General features: G+C 41.2%; 1 protein-coding gene across 7 annotated transcripts in view; it reads right to left on the bottom strand.

The window, feature by feature from the left end:
• Positions 1-363: 363 nt before the first annotated feature.
• Positions 364-21,031, bottom strand: part of LOC126086096 (zinc finger protein 571-like) — a 61,420-nt gene continuing 40,752 nt past the window's right edge. For 4 of the 7 annotated variants that reach the window (XM_049902212.1, XM_049902213.1, XM_049902210.1 and 1 more), the window contains exons 2-3: positions 14,290-14,375; positions 364-4,444 (exon numbers count right to left, since the gene is read on the bottom strand). In XM_049902212.1, coding sequence (XP_049758169.1) covers positions 2,778-4,444; positions 14,290-14,353 — 1,731 coding nt within the window. In that variant the 5' untranslated portion in view covers positions 14,354-14,375 and the 3' untranslated portion in view covers positions 364-2,777. Of the gene's footprint in view, positions 4,445-9,788; positions 9,888-10,160; positions 10,288-14,289; positions 14,376-14,456; positions 15,567-21,031 lie in introns of those variants that run through there. The other 3 variants (XM_049902208.1, XM_049902211.1, XM_049902209.1) reach the window with 3 other exon arrangements.

The raw sequence follows: 21,031 nt of genomic DNA, 5'->3' as shown, positions 1-21,031 counted from the left end.
TTTTAGTAGTCCATTATAATCTACAATCATTTCATTATTTAAATTTTCCTTAAATTTGGAGTTTGGCCACAATGTTAATCTCTGAATCATGAATGACAGAGCAGTTATGGCAAATTGTCCACTCTGAGCAAAACGTACCCCAGAGATGAAGATTGCATGACTCCAGTGGCATTACAGTGGTTACACTGATTATTCACTGATTTCTAGTGGCTCTCAGTCATCTACCTACCTAGTTTTTAAAATGGCTAATGATCATTTGGATTATAGTTTTGCTGTATATAAATATATATTAGTATTTTTTAAAGTGGGAATCATGATCATTAAGTTGTGAAGACAATTTTGTAAGCTACAATGTTTATAATAGAAAACAGCAGAGTGCACTGCAATTAGAATAGGTAAGTATTGTTTGGGGGAACTTTTGTTTCAGTTATTTTATCAAAGGCTTTGGATGCAGTTCCTAGTCACCCAATTTTAGAGTCTTGAGTTCTGAGAATACTATCCACCAAATCCTGGGAATCAGACATGGAAAAATCTCAATCGTTTACTGCCTCGACACCTTCTCCAGTTCCTTCTCACTCACCGAACACCAACCAGAGCCACCATCACTCCTCTGACCATCCAACTGCATTCAACGACGCTTTGTCAGGTTTCCATTATTTAAAAGTTGCTTTTATTTTGCCAAGTGTTATTTGTATTTATTATGCATCTAACATGTTTCACTGTTTACTGTCATTTTAGTATCTGTTACCTGAAGTGTAGGAAAACTTAATTCATATTTCATATTGTTCAATATCACTGCATAAGGCCCAGAAAAGTATCGACTAATTCACTAATTGTTGGGGTTTGAAATATTTTACATTATTCAGAAATACTTCACAGAAGTCATGTAGGTGGTTTAAGTTGAATTTGAATTATATTTTGAGAAATTGGTTAGGGGTTTTTAATGGCGTGGGAACACATTTTCTCCATTTAAAACAGTGGCGGTATGTTGTTGTGTTCGCTGCTGCCGTGTCACTTCCAACTCATAGCGACCCTGTGTACAACAGAAGGAAACACTGCTCAGTCCTGCACCATCTTCACAACCTTTACTACGTTTGAACCCACCACTGCAGCCACTAGGTCAATCCATCTCACTGAGGGTCTTCCTCTTTTTCCATGACCCTCTACCTTACCAAGCATGATGTCTTCCTCCAGGGACTGGTCCCTCCTGGTAACAATGTCCAAAGTACGTGACATGAAGTCTTGCCATCTGCACTTCCAAGGTGCACTCTGGATGCACTTCTTCCAAGACAGGCTTGTTTGTTCTCCTGGCAGTCCATAGTATATTCAATATTCTTTGCTAACACCGTCATTCAAAGGTATCAATTCTTCAGTCTTGCTTATTCATTGTCCAGCTTTCACATACATATGAGGTGACTGAAAATATCATGGCTTCTGTCAGATGCACCTTAGTCCTCAAAATGACATCTCTGCTTTTCAACACTTTCAAGACGTCTTTTGCAGATTTGCCCAATGGAATATGTTGTTTGATTTCCTGACTGCTGCTTCCGTGGGAGTTGTCAATCCAAGTAAAATGGAGTATAGGCTTGAAAATGCAGACATCTGAAAATCCCCTATTCAGCATATTTTCAGGAATGGCATAGGTTCAGATTATGAGGAGTACACGTGCCTGATAAATTTGGGGTTGATTGCCTATTGAAGACAGCAATAATTTCTACCCTTTTAAAAACCAACCCACTGCCGTCGAGTCTTTTAAGTGGTGCTATTTTGGTTCTCATTTTGATATTTTTTTTTCCTTTAAATACTAATCAGAAAATACGAATTACATGACTGATTTCTGGTTTTGGAATTTGTTGTACAAAAATCACCTCTCCTTGATTTTATTAAAAACTCAACAATAAAGTAGTTTCTCCCAGAGAAGATCCTGTAAAGTATAATTTTTCTGGTGCAGCAAAATTTATCAACTCTGAATGAAGGCCTTTGTTAACTTTATTACAATCTAAATGTTTTTATTAAAAGATGAATTAACTAGCGTTTGAAAAAGGGAGATGGTAACAAGATGCTTACATCTTTCTACACCATTCATACAATATTCCTACCATTTAACTTCTCTAATAGCAGGTAATGATGGCAGTAGTGATAATTAAAATGGATAGATACTGTCCAAATGGTGTTCTATGCATTACTTCATTTAATCATGACAATAGCGTCGTGGAATTTTACAGATAAAGAAAAGGAAACACAAAGAGGACAAGTAATTAATCCAGTTTTGCAGTTATAAAGGTGACAGGGAGATGATGCTCAATAAAGGCCATGCCTCACCATTACATTCCAGGCTCATGAAGATTTTTCAAAAACGTTCAAGGGTTCCAGAAGTCATTTCTACATTCATTAATATGTCCCCCCCCCAAAAAAAAACCACGATGCTGTCGAGTGGATGCTGACTCATACTGATCCTATAGGACAGAGTACAACCTCCCCAAAGGGCTTCCAAGGCTGTAACCTTTATGGAAGCAGACTGCCACATTTTTCTCCTGTGGAGCAGCCAATGGGTTCAAAACGTCAACCTTTTGGTTGGCAGCTGGGCACTCAGAGTGCTTAACCACTGCACCACCAGGGCTCCCAGAAGTTACTATAGGCTTTCCAAAAAGGGGCAGATTCCGAGGTGAAGCAAAAGAATGTCCTACATTCATTACTATCACAATATGGGTTCTCTAATATACCAGAGCAACTGAAGACAGGTGAAGGCTTAGAATAAATCCCATTCAGTGGCTTTCTTAATTATGAAGCCTCAGATGTTTGGTAAGTTGTGAATGACGTATAAAGTCTTTGCCACATTCAACACAGGCATAGGGTTTCTCTCCAGTATGGATCCTTTGATGTAGAGTAAGTTCCGATCCCCGACTGAAGGCCTTCCCACATTCCTTACATTCATAGGGCTTCTCCCCGGTATGAGTCTTCTGATGTTCAGTAAGGTGTGAAGCACGAATAAAGGCCTTCCCACACTGCTTACACTCATAGGGTTTTTCACCTCTGTGAAGTCTTTGGTGTTCACTAAGTTGGGAGCCATAAGTAAAGGCCTTGTCACATTCTTTACATTTGTAGGGTTTTTCACCTGTATGAATTCTCTGATGATAAGTAAGTTGTGTGACACGAATAAAGGCCTTCCCACAGACCTGACATTCGTAATGTTTCTCACCATGAATTTTCTGATGTTGAGTAAGATATGCACCACGAATAAAGGCCTTTCCACATTCCTTACATTCAAAGGGTTTCTCACCCGTATGAATTCTCTGGTGTTCACTAAGTTGTTTGCAACAATTAAAGGCCTTTCCACATTCTTTACATTTGTATGGTTTTTCATTACTATGGATCCTCTGGTGTTGAGTGAGATTAGAATTACAGATAAAGGCTTTTCCACATTCTTTACATTTATAGGGTTTCTCACCTGTATGAACTCTCAGATGGTAAGTAAGTTGTGAGCCACGAATAAAGGCTTTGCCACACTCCTTACATTCATAGGGTTTCTCACCTGTATGAATCCTCTGATGCTCATTAAGTTGGGATGCACATAAAAAAGCCTTCCCACATTCTTTACATCTATAAGGCTTTTCACCAGTATGAACTCTCTGATGATAAGTTAGGTGTGAACCAAGAATAAAGGCCTTTCCGCATTCCTTACACGTGAAGGGTTTTTCGCCACTATGAATTCTCTGATGGTAAGTAAGTTGAGAGCTAAGAATAAAGGCCTTTCCACAGTCTTTACATTCATAGGGTTTTTCACCACTATGAATTCTCTGATGAAGCGTATACTGTGAACTGTAACTAAAGGCTTTTCCACATTTCTTACATTCATAGGGTTTCTCTCCCGTATGAACTCTCTGGTGTTCCGTGAGCTGTGAGCCACGAATAAAGGCTTTCCCACATGCTTTACACTGATACGGTTTTTCATTAGTATGAATTTTCTGATGCTGAATCAGATCGGAACTACGACCGAAGGCCTTTCCACATTCCATACACTCATATGGTTTCTCACCAGTCTGAAACCTCTGATGTTGACCACAGCTGGGCTGTTTGCTGAAGGTCGTCCTACATGTCTTCATTTCAGCATGTTTTCCATTATGAGCTTTCTCATGCTGCATAAGGCATGACGGGTAGCCGAAGGCTTGTCTACACTGCTTACATTTGTACATTTTTTCCTCTGTAGAGGATGTGGAATGACTTCGAATGGTCTTTTCTTCACAGGTTTTCACATACATGAAAAGTGCCCCCTGGTTTCTCTGTTGTCTCTCAAATTGGCCTTTGTACTCCATGATGCCTCCAGGACGATGACACTCAAGGTCAAGACCCAGAGGTTTTCCCACTGTCTCCCACTGGCTTGATTCCATTTTATGAGTACTCTTTTCTGGAGATGACTTCTTGGTCTCACAGCTGGATTCAAAGTCTGTAAGATAACAAGAAAATAAATTCCTGTTGTTTCTGTTTTCCAGAAGAAATAGAACTTTTAAGGTAAAACTGGTAGGTGAAATGAAAATAATTTTCATAGGAATAGGATGGCTTAAACAGCTCCTAATTATTTTGTACAAATAGAAAAAAAAGTCACAAGGAAAGAACAAACAGTGAGAAGAGCTTATAGGGAAGAAAATAATTACAAAATAAATCAGTGGTTTTCAAACTTTGGATGAGAACAAGGAAGCTTGTAAAACAACAGTGAACACCCAGAAACAAACAGACGTCGGGCTGGGCATCCAGTCCGTCAGCAGACCCTGTCAGCGGTACAGTCAAAATTGATCAAAAATCAAACCGCCTTGACCACTACCATCCAAGGCCAAGCCGCCGTGTCTCACTGCAACAGCCTCCCACCTGGCCCAGCTTCGTCTCTGTCCGACAAGCTAGTCACACAGCACCAGGGAAATGCTTTCGAAACCTAATTCGTATCATATTATTCCCCTGCTAAAAATTCGAGAGTTTACCTCATTAGAATAAAATAAAAAATCCTTACTATGGCCCATAAGAACCTACAGAAGCCTGCCTTCAGCCACTCCTCCGACATCACCTGCAACCACTGTCTTACTTCTTCATTTTGCTCCAGTCACAATGGCCTCTGCTGCTCGAACATGCCAAGGATATGCCCCTGTACTTATGGTTCCCTCTTTTTTGGAATGCTCTCCCCCCGGATACCTCCATGGCTTGTTTCCTCACTTCATTTTAGTTTTCTGCTCAAATGTCACATTATCAAAACATGCAATATATTGTATTTGGAGCCCTGGTGGTGGAGTGGTTAACAGCTCAGCTGTTAACCAAGAAGTCAGCAGTGTGAATCCACCAGGCACTCCCTGGAAACTCTACAGGGCAGTGCTACTCTGTCCTATAGGGTTGCTATGAGTAAGAATCAATTCAATAGCAACGGGTTTGGTTTTTTTGGTATATATGGGATCAAACCGAAAACAGCATTTCCATAGATAGGAAACTTAGGAGCCAGTGAGTTTATGTTAATGGGGAATGAAGAGCTTGGAAAAGGAGGTTGAGAACGGCTGCACGACTTGAAGAATATAATCTGTTATTGCACTGTACATGTAGAAACTGCTGAATTGGTGTATGCTCTGCTGTGTATGTTCTCAACAATAAAAATAAGATATGAAAAACTAATAATTAAAAACAAATCTAAGACATTTTAAAATTCTACTGATACCTTTGAGAGCTCCTCAAACAGGCTTTCAACACTGGTAAAATTCACTATCCCACTCTAGTTTTTATCACTGGTGTATTTCTTTCTCATTCTAAGTCTCTATAATCAGGTTTTTATCTCACTTACTTCCAAGCCTACTTTGCCAGGGTCACCAATACCCTTTGTCCTAGCACATCCAATAGCCAATTCTTAGCCTTCATCTTTCTTGACCTCTTAGCGGGATCTTTCAGTTGACCACTCCCTCTTTAACTCTATCGCTTGGCTCCCAATACACTGCATTCCCAGTTACTTCCCAGATGGCAGCTTACTCCTTAATTTCCTTTCCTGCAACAGTTTCTCAACTAAATGTTAGAATAGCCCACATTTACTCCTTGTATTTTACTTCTCCTTCATCTAAACCAACTCATTCCATGACCTCATCCAGTCCCATGGTACAGAGATTCACCCCATGTCTATCTCTTCAGTCCTGATACCAACCCCACCCCTGTCGGGCTTCCAAACGCTTATATAACGTCTCCACGTGGATATCTGATGTGCATCTCAGATGCGTAACTCTTGATTTATTCTGCAAGCTTCCAAACTCTCACACCTCTATTTCCAGTCTATCAGATGTTATTGCTACTTTTTGACAAGTCACCTCCGATTCACGGCAACCTTATATATACTAAAAAGAAACGTTGCCTGGTCCTGCACCATCTTCACAGTCAGTGGTGTATCTGGGTCCATTGTTGTGACTATGATGTCGATGTATCTCATTTAGGGTTTCCCTCACTTTCACTGGTCCTCTGCTTTACCAAGCATGATATGCTTTTCTAGACATTGGTCTTTCCTGATGATATATCCAAACTAAGCAAGTGGAAGTCTCACTAACCTTGCTTCTAAGGAACATTCTGGCTGTATTTCTTCTAACACTGATTTGTTTCTCCTTTTGGCAGTCCACAGTATATTCAACATTCTTCGCCAATGCCACAGTTTGAATGCATCAATTCTCCTTCTGTCTTCCTTTTCACTATCCAACTTTTGCATGCATATGAGGCATTCTCTTATGAAGCACGGGGTTTTCATTGGTTAATTTTTGGAAGTAGACTGCCAAGTCTTTCTTCCTAGTCTTAGTCTGGAAGTTCCACTGAAACATGTCCACCGTAGGTGACTCTGCTGGTATCTGAAATACCAATGGCATAGCCTCCACAGTACGACAAACTCACAGATAGGTAGTGGCAATTTATCAGCTTGTCGTTGTTAGTTGCCATCAAGTCAGCTCAAACTCATGGCGACCTTACATATAAGAGAATGAAACACACTGTCCTGCGCCATCTTTGTGATCGCTGGTATGTTTGAGTCCTAGTGGACTATCCACAAATTCCATTAATTCTACTTTCAAAATAGAACCAGAAACTAATCACTTCTCATTATCTCCCCAAGGTACACTCCATCCAAGCTATTATTCTCTCTAATGTGGACTCCAGAAGTAGTCCTCTGACTAGTCTTCCTGGTGCCGTTCTGTAACATGGTGGCATCAGAAGCCACCAAACTTGAGGAGGCGGGGTGAGAATCAAGATCAGCATTAAACTCATTTCTACGAGGTGGAGGTCAGACACACCTCCTCTCTCCAATTGTCTTACCAATTCTGACACCAGCTGGCCCTCCCAAGGCACTCTCTACTTCTCTGCTGGGTTCGCTGATTTGTTACAATGGCCGCACAGAACTCACAGACCATACTCATGATTATGGGGTTTATTTGGGGAGTAACAGGTTACAATTCAGGATCAGAATCAACTTAGAAGTAACAGAAACATGGCAGGAGACAGGATACAGTTTGTCAATCAGGACAGCTTCCAACCAAGACACCAATCAGCTCCTTCTCAGCCATGCCCACAGGCAGGCTGTGCTTGGCCCTCTGCCACTGGGCCCCACTTGGATAAGTATTACAACTCTTTCGGCTCCGACATCAAGTGCCCAGAGGCACCCCACTCTGCCAGCAAGCCTCCTGCCTGAAGGTGTTCAGCTCTCTCACGCATGGGTCGGCAAGTCCACTGCGGTTGTCTCACACTGGTCTCCTGGTTCCTGCCGCGAATGCCATTTTGTGCCGTCTACCGCTGTCTCTATCTCCTGGGTCTAGAAGGTTCTCAGTGCAGAGACCCTGGGTCCAAAGGACACGCTGTGCTCCTTGGCTCTTCTGATGGTAGTTAGGTCCCCCCTGACCTCTGTAGGATTGGTCGTTTTAAGCCTAAGAGAATGGCAAAACTGACCAAACCCCTAGGTAGGCCACAGTCACCTAGTCTGCACAGTAATCGACCAATACCTGCAAAGGTTTTACACACCTTATTTCCATAGCAAACTGTCCAATCCCTTTGCAAATCATCTTGGCAGAACTACAAACCCAGGGCCAGAAAGGCCATATATAAGAGAAATCTGTTGCCCTAGACATTCCTGTCCCCATTCTCCACATAGCACCCAGAGTGATCTTTAACCAAAGACCCTTACTCACGTGCACAAACCCCGCCCAGGGCTTCCTCTCATACTGAGAATAAAACCTCACTCTTTGCAATAGCCTACAAGGACTTAAATCATCTGATCTCTGTGTGCTTCTCTAACATCATTTTTACAATTCCCCCTTTCACTTGCAGAAATCGTGCGCTATACAGACATCACACTCTCGCCACACTGACCTTCTTTCTGATTCTCTAGTAAACAAAGTTCAGCCTTTCCTCAGGGTCTTTGCACTTTTCTTCCCTCTTCCTTAACACACATTCTATTGATTTTTACATGGCTACTTCATCCAAAGCCCACAGCCTTCAGTACGGATTACAGCTCAATATAAAGAAAACAAAAATCCTCACAACTGGACAAATAGCATCATCATGATAAACAGGGAAAAGACTGAAGTTGTCAAGGATTTCATTTCACTTGGATCCACAATCAACAGCTATGGAAGGAGCAGTCAAGAAATCAAAGGATTCATTGCATTGGGCAAATCTGATGCAAAAGACCTCTTTAGAGTGTTAAAAAGCAAAGAGGTCACTTTGAGAACTGTGCCTGATCCAAGCCCTGGTATTTTCAATTGCTTCATATGCATGTGAAAGCTAAAAAAAAAAAAACAAAAAAACAAAAAAACATTGCTCTCGAGTCCATTCTGACTCATAGCGACCCTGTAGGACAGAGTAGAACTGCCCAATAGAGTTTCCAAGGAGCACCTGGTGGATCTGAACTACCGACCTTTTGGTTAGCAGCTGTAGCTCATAACCACTACGCCACCGGGGTTTCCCATGTGAAAGCCAGACAACGAATAAGAAAAACTCAAAAACTGATGCCTTCGAATTATGGCGTTTGCAAGGAATGTCGAATATACCATGGACTGTAAGAAGAATGAACAAATCTGTCTTGGAAGAAGTACAGCCAGCATGCTCCTCAGAAACGAGGATGGTGAGACTTCATCTCACATACTTTGGACATGTTATCAGCAGGAACCAATCCCTGGAGAAGGAACTCATGCTTGGTAAAGTAGATGGCCAGTGAAAAAGAGGAAGACCCTCAATGAGATGGTTTGACACAGTGGCCGTAACAATGGGCTCAAACAGAGTAACAACTGTGAGGATGGCACAGGACCAGGCACTGTTTCATTCTGTTGTACACAGGGTTGCTATGAGTGGGAGCCGACTCAACGGCTCCTAACAATACACAACAACTTCATTCAGGTCTCAGCTCAAATGTTCCTCCCTAAAGACAATCCCTGACTGTCCTAGATAAGAAAACTGTAAGGTTTCAACAAACATTTGCTGGCTGGAGATACATATCCAAGTTTAAATGCAAAAGAACAATTGGGGAAAAAAATTCAATTCAAAGAAAAGACTGTCTTTGGGGACCAAAGGTTAGTTCCATCATTAAAATAAAAGGCGAATGTAAAAGACAGGAGGAGTGGCTGACGGGAGTTGAGAGGGAGTGTCCTTTGGGATACAGTCTTCCTGCTCTCCTTAGATCTCAGGCCTTGTTTCTTTGTGTGAGGGAAGAGTCACACAAACATCTGAAAAGTGCTACCACCTCACAGACAATCTCTGTTATTACTGGTAGAAGCTCCCCCGTGTGACCAGCCCTTATTCACCTGAGCTTTGCCTTCTTGTCATGGCTATCACCACCATCCAGGGATCCTTTCCTTGCTCCAATAAGGAGTATGCATCTGGCTTAGGGGCTGAACATCCAGCTTAAAAAAAAGGAAATGGAACATAGTCATGTTATGGGAGTACCAGATTTAAATCCAGTACACTGGTCAACAGGGAAAAGAGACATTGATAACAAATGATAGAGGAAGGTGTTCAAGTCTGAAGGACAGGGCATACAAAGGTGCACAGCAGAGCCGTCCATTTCTACCTATACAACACAGACACCTTTCCTGAGGGAACAGAAGTCAGAAATTCACAATGAACGAGGCAGAGAGAAAGGGGGACACTCTGAATATTGTGTAAGATGACCTTACCCAGTGACAACAAGTTGCTATAGTTCTCCTGCATCACATCCCTGTACAATTCCCTCTGAGCAGGGCTGAGGTATTCCCACTCCTCCTCAGAGAACTCTATGGCCACATCCCTGAAAGTCACCAACCACTGAAACAACAAATCCATTAATTATTGTCAAAATGTGGTAATGATTTTCAGGTAAAAGGAGAAAAGAAGAAGGAGGGCACTGAAGGAGGGCATGCCATAATTCTATTATCTGGAAAGGTCCAGTAATAAAAAGGTCAGATGAGTACAGTTTTCCATTTAAATGAAATACTGCTAAAACCATGCAGCACATTAAATTTTCAAATTCTCAATAGATATGACTTCTTCCCTTCTCCCTCTAATGAAACAGAAAACGGATGGAAATTTCACACAATTTTTACTGCATCTCTAGGCTACAAAATAGAATTAGGATATAACGAGATTACTCTGAATGCTCAGATTCATCATTAAATCACAGTATTACATCACTGAACGTTTTTCCTGGTCATTACAAAGTCTGTAATGCACGTCCGATATTCCCATTTGATGGATGTAATGATCTGCTTGTAACGATGGTGCAGGGCTGGGCAGTGTTTCCTTCTGTGGTACACAGGGTCACTATGAGTCGTAACAAACTCAACAGCACCTAACCACAACAATAATCTGCTTATTTGAGATTTAAAGTGGACAAATTTTTTAATGTCTTTGAGCTCCGAGAGTCTGAAGTTCTCAACAAAGTATGCATCTGGCAGTATGCATCCCACTGTCCATGTGCACAGAGTCCAGTAAGCTGATGGGACAGCTTACTGTGAAGGTGTGTACACACGTCACACAGGACCGGCACATCCTGGCCAACTCCGAGGTGAACCTGACCGCTGGCCATCCTCTCTCATTATTCCTGCACAAGAGGGGCGTGAAGTCAGAGTAATGGTCCTCCACGGTGTCCAGGTCCCAGCCCCCAGAACCTGTGGCTATGTTACCTTACATGGCAAAAACAGACCGCAGATGTGATTAAGGGTCTTGAGATGGGGAGGTGGTCCTGGATTACCCAGGTGGGCCCTGAATGTAATCACAGAGGTCATCATAAGTGAAAGAGGTAGGCAGGAGACTCAAAGAAGTTGAGGTGATGACGGAATGTCACTGCTGACTTTGAAAATGGACAGGGGGCCACAAGCCAAGTAATGTGGGCAACTTCTAGGGGCTGGAAAAGGCAAGAAAATAGATTCTCCTCTAGGGCTTCCAGGAGGAATGCGGCCCCACCAACACCTTGATTTTCGCCCTTCAAGATCAATTTCAGACTTCTGACCTCTAGAAGTGTGACATAATACATTTGTGTTGTTTTAAGCCACTAAATTCACGGTCATTGTTACAGCAGCAACAGGAAGCTAATCCAAGGGGCAAGATCCCTTTCTTCTCAGCATTCAGCACAGGCAATCCTGGGGCTGTGAACATCCGCCTCGTGTCAGACTTAAGTACAACACGTGGTTAGGAGCTAAGCCCCATAAAGTCTATTATATTAAAATTCAAGATGCATACGATGGTTCACAATAACAAACAGGTGCTACTTTCCGACATGCATCAAAACATTATTATTATTACTGTATTACGTTACAGGTATTTTAGTATATCTAGAAGTGTTTCTTTACTGTTTTCTATGTGTGGCAAGGTACACTATTATCATGGATCATGTCCCCCAAAAGAAGTATGTATCAACTGGGTTAGGCCATGATTCCCTGTAGTCTGTAGTTGTCCTCCATTTTGTGATTGTAATTTTATGCTAAAATTTTATGTTAAAGACAATTGTTGTTGTTGTTAGGTGCTGTCCAGTCGGTTCCAAATCATAGCGACCCTATGCACAACAGAACGAAACACTGCCTGGTCCTGCGCCATCCTTACGATCGTTGTTATGCTTGAGCTCATTGTTGCAGCCACTGTGTCAATCCACCTCGTTGAGGGTCTGCCTCTTTTCTGCTGACCCTGTACCCTGCCAAGCATGATGTCCTTCTTCAGGGACTGATCCCTCCTGACAACATGTCCAAAGTATGTAAGACGCAGTCTCACCATCCTTGCCTCTAAGGAGCATTCTGGCTGTACTTCTTCCAAGACAGATTTGTTCATTGTTTTGGCAGTCCACGGTGTAGTCAATATTCTTCGCCAACACCACAATTCAAAGGCACCAATTCTTCTTTGGTCTTCCTTATTCATTGTCCAGCTTTCACATGCATATGATGTGATTAAAAATACCGTGGCTTGGGTCAGGCGCACCTTAGTCTTCAGGGTGACATCCTTGCTCTTCAACACTGAAGAGACCCTTTGCAGCAGATTTACCCAATGCAATGTGTCTTTTGATTTCTTGACTGCTGCTTCCATGGCTGTTGATTGTGGATCCAAGTCAAATGAAATCCTTGACAGCTTCAATCTTTCTCTGTTTATCATGATGTTGCTCATTGGTCCAGTTTTGAGGATTTTTGTTTTCTTTATGTTGAGGTGTACTCCGTACTGGAGGCTGTGGTCTTTGATCTTCATTAGTAAGTGCTTCAAGTCCTCTTCACTTTCAGCAAGCAAGGTTGTGTCATCTGCATAACACAGGTTGTTAATGAGTCTTCCTCCAATCCTGATGCCCCATCCTTCTTCATATAGTCCAGCTTCTCGGATTATTTGTTCAGCATACAGATAAAGAGGATTAGGGTACTGTAATGGATTAACAATGTTTCGTGGCTATTCATAAGGTTTTCGCTGGCTAATGCTTTTCAGAAGCAGACTGCCGGGTCCTTCTTCCTAGTCTGTCTTAGCCTGGAAGCTCAGCTGAAACCTGTCCTCCATGGGTAACCCTGCTGGTATCTGAATACCGGTGGCATAGCTTCCAGCATCACAGCAACACGCAAGCCCCACAGTATGACAAACAGACATGCGGGCGTGCTGCAACAATGAGCTCAAGCATAACAACGACTGTAAGGATGGCTCAGGACCAGGCAGTGTTTCATTCTGTTGTGCCCAGGGTCACTATGAGTCGGAACCGACTGGACGGCACCTAACAACAACAACGGATTAAACTGTGTCCCCCCAAAATATGTGTCAACTTGGTTAGGCCATGTGTGGTTGTCCTCCATTTTGTGATTTTCCTATATGTTATAAATTATAATCTCTACATGTGGTTAAAAGGATTAGGGTGGGATTGTAACACCACCCTTACTCAGGTCACTTCCCTGATCCAACATAAAGGCAGTTTCCCTGCGGTATGGCCTGCACCACCTTTTATGGGAAGCTAGCATAGAGGGGGTACCTCGTATCACAAAGAAATCAGTGCTGGGAGCAGAGTGTGTCCTTTGGACCCAAGGTCCTTGCACGGAGAAGCTCCTAGTCTGGGGGAAGACTGATGAGAAGGCCGGCAGAGAGAAAGCCTTGCCCTGAAGCTGATGCCCTGAATTTGGACTTCAAGCCTAATACACTGTGAGAAAATAAATTTCTCTTTGTTAAAGCCATCCACTTGTAATATTTCTGTTATAGCAGCACTAGATGACTAAGACAGCTATACACACATTTGACTAATTGACATTAGATACAAACCATTCCTAAACTTTACGGCTTATGTACAAATTCGACTTAAAGACAGGTTTAGGAACAGAACTCGTTCATAATCCGGGGAATGTCTCTACTACTTTTCCATGTGATCTTAACAGCCTCATAGAAAATCTTGCCACACACTGAGACTGGAAATAGCCACCGGAAACGCTGTCACTTCCCAGTGGAAAACCCAGGTTTGTAGAGAATAAAGTTTGCCATGTGTCTCATTTAACCACTCATCTCTACCTCAGCAAACCACAGTGCTAACAATCTGCACTGCTGTCCAGGAGAAGTGTCTCTGCTCCCTCAGGGGTTCTTGGGAGAATACTGTACATGGAGGAAATATAAACTGATTGGCTGAATGAACATCTCAACACTAGGGAGGGAAGAGGTATTTAAAAAAGAAGGGGGTTCTTTCCTACTGTCACTCAAAGTTCTCTTATGAGGGAAAGTTCTCCTAGGAGGCTGAGCAAGGCAGAAAATTCTGGAATAAATTCATCTGGTGTTCACGTCACACAAAATGACTGTACTTCAAGAAGGAGAGAAGAAACAGCAACTCACGTGGGGCATGGTTTTTAGAACTGTCAGAACTGATCAATTTCCCAGGTTCCTCTCCTGGAGACATGCAGAGTCCAGGGAAGCCAGAGCTGAGGAAGGAAAAAGAACCTATGATATGAGGCTTACCTTAAAGCCCACAAAATGAGCAACTCAGAACTACCTTTACTTACCCTCTTTGAGTTTTTTTCTTTCACTTTTTAAATTATTTTATTGTGTTTTCAGTGAAAGTTTACATAATTAGGTTTCCACTTAATGATTCCTATATAATTTGTTCAGTGACATTAGTTACATTTTTCAGAATCAGTCAACATTCTCTTTCATTGCGTTGTTTCGTTTCCAGTACTCTAGTTTCCCTGTTCCCTTATCTTCTCATCTTTGCTTTAGAGTAATTGTTGACCTTTTGATCCCCTATGCATTTTTTTTTTAATTTTAAATTTAGCACCATACTCATGGATAATATCCTTTATATTGTGTGCCACTCTGTTCTTTTGCTAAAATGTGGCCTCAGGGGATAGTTTTAGTTGAAGGTTTCAAGAGTATCTCAAGGAAATAGTCTCAGGGAGTCCTCTGGTCTCAACTGGTCCATCAAGTCTGGACCTTTTTTGTGTGTGATTTAGGTGAAAATTTACAGAGTAAATTAGTTTCTCATTACACAATTAATACACAAATCATTTTGTGACATTGGCTGCCAACCCCGCGATGTGTCAACATTCTCCCATTCTCCACCACAGGTTCCCTGTTTCCATTCGTCCAGTTTTCCTGTCCCTTCCTGCCTTCTCATATTTACTTTTTGGCTCTTTTGAGAGGGTTTTGACAAATCTCAGTCCTTCCCCAATTCCACCAGAAGCTAGCAACAGCAGAGAAGATTCAGGCCAGACCTTTCCTCAGTCCCCACAACACTGAACAAGGCCCCAGAGGGGACTACTTACTGATCTCTGCAGTGGGATAGGGGTATACCCAGGGCGCCCTCAGGGGCAGATTCCCCCAGGCCACACACACTAAGTACGGGTGTTTGATGTTTGACACTGCTTTGGCTATTAAACAGGATCCTCACCTACGCATGAAAGGGGCCTAAGGACTGGTGATGCCACTCAGGTCACCCAGCCACCTGTGACAGGGGTTCAAGGATAACTGGTACCTCCCAATAAAAGAAGACAACATTAAAAAACAACAAAGAGGGACTTAGAAATGTAGTCATAGATCTTTCATATGGAGAGGAAGACAAGGTGATATAAAGGAATAAAATTTAGGTTCAAACTTAGAAAAATAAGGGTACCTATTAAGGTAACCACAAAAGAGACTAACAATCCTACTCATCAAAATAAAATACAAGAAAAAATAGAGACTCAGCAGAAATAAAATCAGCAACAACAAATAAGAGGAAAAGAATATATAAAGATAAGCTACTCAGCACAAAAAATTAAGTGGGAAAAAGAAACTGTCAACAACACACACAAAAAGACATCAAAATGAGGGCACTAAACTCATACCTATCCATAATTACGGCGAATGGAAATGGACTAAATGCACAAATAAAGAGACAGAAAGTGGCAGAATGGATTTAAAAAACATGATCCGTCTATATGCTGCCTACAAGAGACACACCTTAGACTTATAGACACAAACTAGAACTCAGAGGATGGAAAAAATATATATCAAGCAAACAACAACCAAAACAGAGCAGGAATGGCAATATTAACTTCTGACAAAATAAACTTTAAAGTCAAATCCACCACAAAGGTCAAGGACACTATACAATGATTAAAGGGACAATATACCAGGAGGATATAACCATATTAAATATTTATGCACCAATGACAGGACTGGAAGATACATGAAGCAAACTCTAACAGCACGGAAAAGTGAGATAGACTACTCCACAATTATAGTAGGAGACTTCGACACACCACATTCGGTGAAGGACAGAACATCCAGGAAGAAGCTCAATAAAGACACGGAAGATCTAAATGCCACAATCAACCAACATGACCTCATAGACCTACAGCAAACAAGTATACTTTCTTTTCTAGTGCACACGGAACATTCTCTAGAATAGACCACATATTAGGTCATAAAGCAAGCCTTAGCAGAATCCAAAACACTGAAATATTACAAAGCATCTTCTCTGACCATAAGGCCATAAAAGTGGAAATCAGGAACAGGAAAAGCAGGGAAAAGAAATCAAATCCTTGGAAACTGAACAATACCCTGCTCAAAAACGACTGGGTCATAGAAAACATTAAGGATGGAATAAAGAAATGCATAGAATCCAATGAGAATGAAAACACTTCCTATCAGAACCTTTGGGACACAGCGAAAGCAGTGCTCAGAGGTCAATTTGTATCAATAAATGCACACATCCAAAAAAAAGAAAGGGCCAAAATCAAATAATTATCCCTACAACTTGAAGAAACAGAGAGCAACAAAAGAAACCGTCAGGCACCAGGAGAAAGCAATAATAAAAATTAGAGCAGAATTAAATGAAATACAGAACAGAAAAACAATTTAAAGAGTTAACAAGACCAAAAGGTGGTTCTTTGAAAAAATCAACAAAATTGATAAACCATTGGCCAAACTGACAAAAGAAAAAGAGGAGAGGAAGCAAATAACCCGAATAAGAAATGAGATGGGCAATATTACAACAGACCCAACTGAAATTAAAAGAATCGTATCAGATCACTATGAAAAACTGCACTCCAAATTTGAAAACCTGGAAGAAATGTATGAATTTCTAGAAACACACTACCTACCTAAACTAAACCCAAACAGAGGTAGTACAACTAAACACACCCATAACAAAAAAAGAGATTGAAAAGGTAATCAAAAAACTCCCAACAAAAAAAGCCCTGGCCCGGATGGTTTCACCGCACAGTTCTACCGAACTTTCAGACAAGCATTAACACCACTACTAAAGCTATTTCAGAGCATAGAAAAGGATGGAATACTACTAAAGTCATTCTATGAAGCCAGCATATCCCTCATACCAAAACCAGATAAAGACACCACAAAAAAAGAAAATTATAGACCTAGATCCCTCATGAACTTAGATGCAAAAACCCTCAACAAAATTCTGGCCAATAGAATTCAACAACATATTGAAAAAACAATGCACCATGACCAAGTGGGATTCATACCAGGTGTGCAGGGATGGTGTGACATTAGAAAACAATTAATGTAATCCAGCGTATAAATAAAAGAACCATATAATCTTATCAATTCATGCAGGACAGGCATTTGACAAAGTTCAACACCAATTCATGATACAAACTCTCAGCAAAATAGGAATAGAAGGAAAATCCCTCAACATAATAAAGGGCATTTATACAAAGCCAACAGCCAACATCATCCTAAATGGACAGAGTCTGAAAGCATTCCCCTTGAGATCAGGATCCAGACACCAAAAAATCCAAACCCACTGCCATCAACTCAATTCTGACTCAAAGGGACCCTATAGGACAGAGTAGAACTGCCCCGTAGAGTTTCCAAGGAGCACCTGGCGGATTCGACCCGCGGACCTCTTGGTTAGCAGCCGTAGCACTTAACCACTACACCACCAGGGAACCAGACAAGGATGCCCTTTATCACCACTCTCATTCGACATTGTGCTGGAGGTCCTAGCCAGAGCAATTATGCTAGATAAAGAAAGAAAGGGCATCCAGATTGGCAAGAAAGAAGTAAAAGTATCTCTATTTGCAGATGACATGATCTTATACACAGAAAACCGTAAAGAATCCTCAAGAAAACTACTGAAACTAATAGAAGAGTTCAGCAGAGTATCAGAATACAAGATAAACATACAAAAATCAGTTAGATTCCTCTACACCAACAAAGAGAGAGTCAAAGAAGAAATCACCAAATCAACACCATTTACAGTAGCCCCCAAGAAGATAAAATACTTACGAATAAATCGTACCAGAGATGTAAAAGACCTATGCAAAGAAAACTACAAGACACTACTGCAAGAAACCAAAAGAGACCTACATAAACGGAAAAATATACCTTGCTCATGGATAGGAAGACTTAACATTGTACAAATTTCTATTCCACCAAAAGTGATCTATAGATACAATGCAATTCCGACCCAAATTCCAACATTTTTTAATGAGATGGAGAAACAAATCACCGACTTCACATGGAAGAGAAAGAGCGCTCAGATAAGTAAAGCATTACTGAAAAAGAACAACAAAGTAGGAGGCCTCACTGTATCTGATTTTAGAACCGATTATACCGCCACAGTGATCAAAACACCCTGGTACTGGTACAGCAACAGATGCATAGACCAGTGGAACAGAATTGAGAATCCAGACATAAATCCATCGACATATGAGCAGCTGATATTTGACAAAGGTCCAAAGGCAGTTAAATGGGGGGAAAGACAGTATCTTTAACAAATGGTGCTGGCATAACTGGATATCCATCTGCAAAAAAATGAAACAAGACCCATACCTCATACCATGCACAAAAACTAACTCAAAATGGATCAAAGACCTAATTATAAATTCTAAAACGATAAAGATTATGGAAGAAAAATAGGGACAACACTAGGAGCCCTAATACATGGCATAAACAGTATTAAAAAATTATCAACCATGTACAGACACCAGAAGAGAAGCTAGATAACTGGGAGCTCCTAAAAATCAAACACCTATGCTCATCCAAAGACTTCACCAAAAGAGTAAAAAGACTACCTACAGACTGGGAAAAAGTTTTTAGCTATGACTTTCTGATCAGCGTCTAGTCTCTAAAATCTACATGGTACTGCAAAAACTCAACTACAAAAAGACAAATAACTCAATTAAAAAATGGGAAAAGGATATGAACAGGTACTTCAGTAAAGAAAACATTCAGGTAGCTAAGGTGAGGAAATGCTCACAATCGTTAGCCATTAAAAAAAAATAGCCATTAGAGAAATGCAAATCAAAACTACAATGAGATTCCATCTCACTCCAACAAGGCTGGCATTAATCCAAAAAACACAAAATAGTAAATGTCAGAGAGGCTGTGGAGAGATTGGAACACTTCTACACTGCTGGTGGGAATGTCAAATGGCACAACCACTTTGGAAATCGATCTGGTGCTTCCTTAAACAAAGCGAGAAATAGAACTACCATACGATCCAGCAATCCCACTCCTTGAAATATATCCTAGAGAAATAAGAGCCTTTACAGGAACAGATATATGCCCCCCCATGTTTATTGTAGCACTGTTTACAATAGCAAAAAGGTGGAAGAAACCAACGTGCCCATCAACGGATGAATGGATAAATTATGGTATATTCACACAATGGAAAACTACACATCGATAAAGAACAATGATGAATCCATGAAACATTTCATAACATGGAGGAATCTGGAAGGCATTATGCTGGGTGAAATTAGTTGCAAAAGGACAAATATTGTATGAGACCACTATTATAAGAACTGTTTTAACTATTATAGTTTAAACAGAGACAAAAATATTCTTTGATGGTTATAAGAGAGGGGAGGGAGGGAGGGAGGGAGGAAAGGGGTTTTTCACTAAATTGCTGGTGGATAAGAATTATTTTAGGTGAAGGATAAGACAACACACAATACAGGAGAGGTCAGCACAACTGGACTAAACCAAAAAACAAAGAAGTTTTTCATAACATGGAGGAATCTGGACGGCGTTATGCTGGGTGAAATTAGTCAGTTGCAAAAGGACAAATATTAGATGAGACTACTATTATAAGAACTCGAGAAATAGTTTAAACAGAGGAGAAAACATTCTTTCGTGGTTACGAGAGTGGGGAGGGATGGAGGAAGAGGGTTATTCACTAATTACATAGTAGACAAGAACTATTTTAGGTGAAGGGAAAGACAACACACGATACAGGAGAGGTATGTACAACTGCACTAAACCTAAAGCAAAGAAATTTCCTGAATAAACTGAATGCTTCGATGGCCAGCGAGCAGGAGCGAGGGTTTGGGGACCATGGTTCAGAGCACATCTAGGTCAATTGGCATAATAAAATCTATTAGGAAAACGTTCTGCATCCCACTTTGGAGAATGGTGTCTGGGGTCTTAAGTGCTAGCAAGCAGCCATCTAAGATACATCAATTGATCTCAATCCACCTGGAGCAAAGAAGAATAATGAACACCAAAGACACAAGGTAATTATGAGCCCAAGAGACGGAAAGGGTCACACATAATCAGAGACTACATCAGCCTGAGACCAGAAGAACTAGATGGTGCCTGGCTACAACCGATGATTGCCCTGACAGGGAACAACAGAGAACCCCTGAGGGAACAGGAGATCAGTGGGATGCAGACCTCAAATTCTTGTAAAAAGACCAGACTTAATGATCTGACTGAGACTAGAAGGACCGAGGGAGTCATGATCCCCAGTCCTTCTGTTGGCCCAAGACAGGAACCATTTCCAAAGCCAACTCTTCAGACAGGGATTGAACTGGACTATGGGATGGAAAATGATTCTGGTGAGGAGTGAGCTTCTTGGATCAAGTAGACATATGAGACTATGTCAGCAGCTCCTGTCTGGAGGGGAGATGAGAGGGCAGAGGGGGTCAGAAGCTGGCTGTTTGGACGTGAAAAGAGAGAGTGGAGAGGAGTGTGCTGTCTCATTAGCAGGAGAGCAACTGAGAGTATATGGCAAGATGTATATAAATTTTTGTATGAGAGACTGACTTGTTTTGCAAACTTTCACTTAAAGCATAATAAAAATTAAAAAAAAAAAAAAAACTTAGACCAGAAAGGACTGATCTGTCAT

Source organism: Elephas maximus, chromosome 11, assembly GCF_024166365.1.
Source record: "Elephas maximus indicus isolate mEleMax1 chromosome 11, mEleMax1 primary haplotype, whole genome shotgun sequence".
Taxonomy (NCBI): Eukaryota; Metazoa; Chordata; class Mammalia; order Proboscidea; family Elephantidae; genus Elephas; species Elephas maximus.
This window is presented reverse-complemented; position numbering and strand designations above follow the sequence as displayed.